At 41.9% G+C, this 7,744-nt stretch overlaps 1 protein-coding gene across 1 annotated transcript; it reads left to right on the top strand.

The window, feature by feature from the left end:
- Window positions 1-13: 13 nt before the first annotated feature.
- ccng2 (cyclin G2) lies at window positions 14-7,656 on the top strand. The gene is made up of 8 exons (XM_085463094.1): window positions 14-321; window positions 2,528-2,688; window positions 2,771-2,908; window positions 2,999-3,249; window positions 3,850-3,928; window positions 4,030-4,128; window positions 4,795-4,994; window positions 6,494-7,656. The coding sequence occupies exons 2-8, from the start codon at window positions 2,584-2,586 to the stop codon at window positions 6,624-6,626; spliced, it is 1,005 nt and encodes a 334-aa protein (XP_085319220.1). The 5' UTR covers window positions 14-321; window positions 2,528-2,583; the 3' UTR covers window positions 6,627-7,656.
- Window positions 7,657-7,744: the final 88 nt, after the last annotated feature.

A 7,744-nucleotide genomic window follows, 5' to 3' on the forward strand; every position in this document is an offset into this window, starting at 1 on the left:
AAACGCTGTGTTTCCGTTTCTCCGAGCTGTATCTGTGGATTGAAGCTGGGTTATCTATCTCCAGTGTAAATATGGTGAAAATGCTAATACGGTGGTACAAAAACACCAGAATCGAGCTGCAATTTGTGCCTTTAACACCCTAAAAAGGGGACAGCTGTTCGTAAAGCGATGGGTCTGATTGGTTGTGGCCGGGTGACGTCGAGAAGTAGGCGTGAGCTCACTCAACATCAACAAAGGACAGAAAAAGAGAAAGACGAAAGAAGAGCAGAAGAAAAATAAGCCACAGCAGGACAAATATGTGGATCTAACTCACAGAAACAGGTAGAGTAAACCATTAAAATACATCACAGTTGCATTTATTTTACTTAGAGCGTTCACTTGAGCGAGTAAAGTGTCGTTTTTTGTTTTTGAAGGTTTTTCATTACTGTCGACAGGAACTCGTCCAGAAGCGCTTAAAAATAGCAAATAGGTGAATTTTATAGTTCTGACATTAGATTAAAAGCATTTAATGTGTGTTTTTCCTTAAAATTGATATGTTTGCTTCAGTTTGCACGTACAGCATAGAGGCTTCTCTTCGCTGTTGTAGCTGGTATCATCTGGACCCGTTTTCCTTTTTTCTAAGCTCGGTTAAACTCACTTTTACAAACCACTGCAATGACATATAATCGGTTTATTAAGTCAACTCTCTGCTCTAGTTCTCAATTATTAAATATCTGTGTGGGTAATCGTGTTTCCGTAGTAAAATAGTTAAGATATTTCATCATTTTTAAACAGAAGCCCCTCCCCCCGCTCCGACTACAGAGGATTTAAACCATTAGCTAGCGGAGGCTAACCGTCCACATCAACTACAAAAATTCAAAAAACAAAACCAAAAGACAAAAACAGTGTTTTTAGACGTGTGGGGCAACTTAATTTGTATTTTAGGTCGTTAATTTACAGCCATAACAGGAAAAAGGGGTACTTGTTTTTCGGTCAGGGGATCGAGAAGACGTAGACAAGCGGAAATCTGACACCGAAGCCCAGCTGAGGGAAGTGGGCCGGGCCCTGGGCTCTGACCCCCAGACTGAGAGTGCACGGCAGTCACGTAACAGTTTAGCAACAATGTACCCGAAAATGTGAAGTCGTGTGACAACACGGTAACAGTGTAGCAGTTTAGCAACGACCGAGTGATTAACTTAGATCCTCAACCTGGATACAGATTATCTGACACGATTCCAAAGACTTCACCTCAAATGTGTCCTCTTCATTCACATTATTCTCATGATATACTCAGGCGTCTACAATAAAACAGACTAGAAAGCGTTTGTTTCTGCTCTGTGTGAAATACAGTAAAACCGGATTTTATTTTTCCCAAAAAGTTGATAAAACGGAGCAAATAATACGATAAAACAAAAGATTAATAGAGGATAATAAGTAAAACAATGTGCCACATAATTCCTCAAATAGAAATTAAATAGAATTTAGTAGCTTAACATGGTTTTCTTGGTGGGGATGTGGTGTTTGGGGGGAGGGGATGTGTTCATTAGCAGCTCTCCTCCCTCTATAGTTGAGGCAGTGAGTTTGTTGCCATACTCACGACAAGTCTATTCACGCAGCAAAAAGGTTCAAAATATTTTCATATGATCACAGAGACCTTTTTTTTGGGCAGGAAAGGCCAAACCCTCTTTGGGTGGGTAACCTACAGATGTTTGAATGCAGTAAATAAACCCCCTGCTAAATGGCAAAAACCTCGAAAATATAATGAAAAGTTAAGTAAAATGTTAACTATGGAACAAAACTAAAATGCAAACGAATGTGCAAAAAAACGAATCATGAAGAAGTCGTGAGCTACAGGTACAGAAAAGAGCTAATTGTTGCATGAGTGGCGCTGCTGTAGAATGTTAAACTGCCCAGAGGCTCTGTTGATTTTGCTTGATTGAGCTGAGTCCAAACGTCCTTGTGGAAAGAAGTTTGTGCATCTGGTGACTTTGAATAACCTGCCAGATAAGGCAGCAGGTAAATCAGGCAGCTGCCAGGATGCAAACAGGATTTAAAAATATAATCTAGATTTGTATCATTCAATAGTTAGAGGCATAAGTGTGATTAACTCATTCACTGCCAGCCATTGGCAGTGAATGAGTTAAATTCACTGCCATTGACGGCTATAGACGTCAATGGCAGTGAATGAGTTAAAAGTCACTTTTTTTTTTTTTTAAACAAACAAAATGGAGAAAAGCAGATTTAGGAAGAAATCAGAAAATTCTGGTTAGAAGTGAATTTCATAACATGTAAAATGTCATAACAAACTCACCTCAGGGGAAACTCCAAACTTCTGCTCTGCTCTTCATTGTGACGGAGAGTTTGCAGAAATCCTGTTATGTATGTGTATTACAAAAATGCTTTTAGTTTCAGTTACGATTTGCAACTATTTGAACTATGACAGTCTTGTAGCTGCCGAGGAGCACAAGCTCACAGCAAAGGCTGTAAGTCGGCCTTTTCTTAGGTTACAGCATAAAAACTAAACTTTGTGACTTTTCTTTCCTTGCAGTGTCGGTACTGTGTTTTTAAAAAAGAAAGATCACTTCCTGCAGTGCCAGCTGAGACATGGATGCCTTCAAGCTGATGAAGGAGCTGAGGGTGAATTGTGAGCAGGAAGTGCATTACCTCCCCAAAGTAATGGGACTCAGCGCCATTGAATCCACAGCGCCGGTGGGCACCTGTAGATCTAAGCATTGCTAACAGGCTTCTTAATAACTGTGAAATTAATCAACAGTGTGTCTTTATTCTCCAGGGTGACAGTCGGATCTCGGCCAAGTGCAGAGATGCCAAAGTGGAGGATCTGTGGAGTCTGACCAGCTTCTTCGGTTACAGCACGCAGACGTTCGTCCTGGCTGTTAACCTGCTGGACAGATTCCTCGCCATGATGAAGGTATGAGACGTTCACACCTGCTAGGAGCAGACACTGCACACTTTAGCTTCAGAGGTTTCTTTACTTAATTGTTGTCTCTCCTCCCATCAGATCCAGCCCAAGCACCTGTCCTGCATCAGCCTCAGCTGCCTCCATATAGCAGCCAAAGTGACAGAGGAGGAGTGCAACCTGACGCCCACCGACGAGCTCATCCGCATCGGACAATGCCGGTTCACTGTGTCCGACCTCGCACGGATGGAGAAGATCATCACCGAGAAGCTCAACTTCAAGTCCAAAGCCGTAACCGCCTTAACCTTTCTGCACCTGTACCACCAGATCGCGCTATCGCACTGCACCGATAGGTGAGGCCCTTACGAACACGAGGTTACATATTCAGATTTGTGTCTGCAAATAGATGATCCGTTACAGTTGATGTTTGGAAGCTTGATGATTCCGGATTGGGTTCAAAAGTCTGGACGACATTCGATTGGCAAAAAGTCTTGATATGTGGGGCAGCAGGCAGTGTCTGACTGAAGTGCACTGATAACACCCGTTTTCTGCTGTTGGCAACAAAACTTTGCTCTTATGTAACCCTGCCGTGTTGTTTTTAACCAGCTCAGCTTGGGTCAAAATGCCACATCAGAGTTTACACCAGTTTGTTTTGTTTAGAGCAAATTAAGTTAATTGAAGAGTTGCACAGAATTTAACTGTCTTCATATTTGACATCAGTGTTTTAAGTTGCCCAGTCCTGCTAAGTGTGTTTACCACTGCCACCTGGTTGTGAAACTGAACACTAATCGGCTGACCACTTGTGACTGACAAAGATAATGTTGAGCCACCTTTTCAATTCTCAGTTTATTGCTATTAATAATAATAGCAATGTGGACAAAACTGATGATTGCGTGTGTTCGAGAATTGTTAAAGACCCGAACCTGATTGCATGTTTGTGTCTGTCCTAACAGGAAGACTACGCTCAGCCTGGAGAAGCTGGAGGCTCAGCTCAAAGCCTGTCTGTGCCGGATCTCCTTCTCCAAAGCAAAGGTAACAATTCCATGTCTGTCCTGGTTAAAAACTGACAAATGCATTTTATTCTTGACACAACACTGATCCTGTTTAACTGTTTTCTTTTCTTTTCCTTCCAGCCGTCCGTCCTTGCGTTGGCACTGCTGAGGCAGGAGATTGAAGCCGTTCAGTCAGAGGACATGTTGGAAATAACCTCTCACATCCAGAGACACCTCAAGGTAGGCTGTTGCCAAACAGTGCATGACTTCATTACACAACAACTCATCCGGGGAGGGGAAGGTGTACAAATCATGGGGAAAAAAAAAACTGAGAAATAGATTTTCTACACCAAAGTCAACAACACAGAGCAGGTGGATTTCAGAGGAAATGAGAAGTTTAAATTAGCAGATGTCTCATGACTCCATTAAAAGAGAATTAGTGTGGGCATTTTCCTGGATCAGCCGCACACAGGAGGCATTTTTAATACATGTTCAGACTTTTACTTGGCAAATGTGAACAACTTTATTAACTATCCTTACAGCCTGCGGACTTGCAGCTTCAAGATGAGACTCCAGTTTTTAAATAGAAGAAGTGAGCACTCGAGTTATGAATAGCAGCAGCCGTGTATCGTGAGAGTGTTTATTCTTAGCCCAGCTCTGGTCCAGAATATTTTCTTTATGTTGATGTCTGTAGTTATGTAACCTGGCATGTTGTGATGGCTCCATGTTAAAAAGGAGCTGATGTCATTGATCTTTAGCCCTTTTGTCTTTCTCACACTTGCAAATCACCAACACCACTAGGTTTCTGTTTAATTGTTAAGTAACCGGATAGTTTTAAACACACCGTCGTCTTGTCAGTGCGAAGCGCAGACAGTTAGACTGATCTGCTCCCCTATTTGTTTTCAGATTGCTGATGCTGACCTGGTGCTGTGGAGCAAATGCGTGGCCCAGTGCCTGTCAGACTACGCGTCCCCCGAGTGCAGCAAACCCGACCACAGGAAGCTGCAGTGGATCGTGTCACGGCGGACCGCCCAGAGCCTGCACAGCTACCGTAGTGTCCCCGAACTGCCCACCATCCCAGAGGGCTGCTGGGATGAGAGTGAGAGGTGAGGACCCCAAACACACCCAAGCAACACTGCCGTCACACCTCCAAAAACACAACCGATCCTGAATTTCTTGGTCTTAGTGACTTGTTTCAAGCTATAGAAACCAATCAGACTGACTGTACTGGCTTCAGTTTCACTCTGATTTGATCACTTCTTTCAAACACTCCTACCACCATCAACAACTACAAAAACAGAGGCTAAATGAAAAAGGAACCAAACACACCCTTTGTGTCATCACATACGCCAAATATTTCAGCCTTTGTAGTGACGCAGCACAGAGAAACGCCCTGAAAAGTCTCTGTCAGGTAATCTAGAGCAAGTGTAACAGCAGTGAAGGAGGACACTTACTGTTTCTGGTGCTGATAAAGTCAGAAAAATCTATGAAATGAAGTTTAAATCAGTGGAGAGAGCTCTGCGTTTCTTTTATTTTATTTGCAGTAAACACTTTCCTGTGGCAACAAGCGGCAACACTGAAGTTTCTCCTGTGTTGAAACTGTCTGAGCTTGTCAGGGCCTCTCATATCTCCCAGCCAGTCACATCCCACTGACACAACTGTTTCCATGACGTCACATGAAGCCAGGGTGGCCTCGCCTTTATGTATCAAGGACAGCTCCTTTTTATTTCTACGTCAGTGTGTTGAAAGCGAAAAGAGGAACAGACATGGTTCCAGTGGGCGGGTATTTAAGCACAAGCTGAGTACACAAAGCTCCCGATCAACAAACATCTTTACACACCTTAACAGTTCAGTCAGCTGAGTCAGACAACATGAGATCAGCTGATAGTCTTAAGTGATATGTGGAAGTTTGAAACAGCTGACTGGTTTTGTTTTGCTTTCATTGCTCAGCCCATCTCCATCCCAGTGCCTCTCAGCAAGATCAGAAATGACCAAATAGATTTAGAAGAGATCAGTTTCTATCACTTAATGCTTTTTTTTTGTTTGTTTGTTTGGTTTAGTGCAGCTTCCAACTGCCTTCAGTTGGTTCTACTGCCAAGAAACTCCAATTAAATTAAGAATGAATGGTGGTTGATTAATTGATTTAAAATAATTTTGAAAAATGTTATGATTTAGCTTTTCGGTGAAAATACCCCAATGCACCAGATTAATTTTCTATTTTTAGAGGGTGATGAGAAGGATGAAACAGATTTACTCAATAAGAGCCCACAGAGACTACTGCTGATACAAAAACACACCCAAACCAGACACAGACTTCAAAACAACCCCAATTAAGATACTCTCATTCCAAACATACCTGTGCAAGGTACAACCACTCCACACGCACTACTAATTGTTCACCTTGAAATTGACGAGATACTAACAGTCCAAATTCACCTCAAAAACACGCCAAAGCAGGAGAGCTTAGCAAGATACTAACAGTGTTACATGTCAGATGCTACCACTATTAACGTGACTCAGGAAGTTACTACCATGGTCGTATCAACTTGCCAAAGCCTCTACATATGACTGTACTGACCTCATACCTCCCTCTGTGTGTCTACAGCGAGGACTCGTGTGAGGATATGATGAGCTCGGGTGAAGAGTCTCTCAGCAGTTCTCTGGGCAGCGATGCCGAAGGTTCCTTCTTCCCTCCTCACCTCCGTCGCCAAAATCAACGCCAATACCTCTATGCCTGAAGCCTCTGCCGCCCGTGCCTCGCCGTTTCCACCCCCCACCACCCCGTGTTCTCCTGCCGTTTTTTAATTTATTGTTCAATAAGCTCTGGTGCTGGTGGAGAATAGCACAACTGGCAGCTGAGCAGTTAGACATCCTCCAGGTAGATTTGATAGACTTAGTTTGTAGATGTGTCGGTGCATGTTGAGATGTCACATTCCAGGATGCAAGTTTTTTTTTCTTTTTTTTTTGTAAGGATATAAGTGATGTTTTGCAGATAAACTCTGGGCAGCCTGGTCTTCAAGGTGCTGAGCTAGCAGACACATGACGGTCGCTAAAATGTCAGATCGGGCTGGAAGAGTAATTTGCCAAAACGTGGCGTTTGTTTTTGAGTATGTCTTTTGACTGTTATTAATCCAAGACTGTTTTAAGGAGTAGGAGGCGTTTCTCTGGCGTACAGAGGCTGAAAGCAGCAGTGGTCGCAATTTTTCTTTTAGTCGAATCTCATGTGATAAATCAGGACTTTAAAGTAAATGAGAGCAACCTAAAGATGTATCAGTGGCGTGTTCTCCAGTTCAAACTGGAAACTTTCTGACCGCGGCTGCTCCGGTCTTCTGTTTCAGTTTAATTTGCACAGTTTTATTATTATTATTTTTAAATGTAATTTCAAGTGTTAAATGGAAGTGGAGGTTGGAAAAACATTTAACGATCGTGTGTTTATGGATGTGTTTGAAAGTATGGCTCGGATTTAAATTTGAAGTTGCCAATGTTAGGATGTAGCTTAAAAACAAAAGGAATGTCGTCTGTGGTGTTTGAAACTGTTCAGAGATTGTTGTATGAAACTAAATAATAGTGACCAAGTGTCAAAAAAAAGTTGAAAAATATCAAAAATGTTCATACAAAAATATGTAAAAGTGTAAATGCTGTACAAAAAAAGTTTAATTTTTTGTAGATATTAAGTTATTTATTCTTTTTTTTTTGGTCACCTGTCCTTAAAAAAAAAAAAGAAAAAAAAGAAGAAAAGAATAATCTTATAAAAATATTATTTTTAAACATCTCGTCTGTTTCTTTTTTCCCCTTTAAATCATGTCTGCAAGCAAAAACTACTCCATCAATCAAACCTGAACCTGAGTGCAGCTCA

This window comes from Copadichromis virginalis, linkage group LG7 (genome assembly GCF_057382275.1).
Source record: "Copadichromis virginalis isolate Kocher_CV1m ecotype Utaka linkage group LG7, C_Virginalis_male_GT1.1, whole genome shotgun sequence".
In the NCBI taxonomy this organism is placed as follows: domain Eukaryota; kingdom Metazoa; phylum Chordata; class Actinopteri; order Cichliformes; family Cichlidae; genus Copadichromis; species Copadichromis virginalis.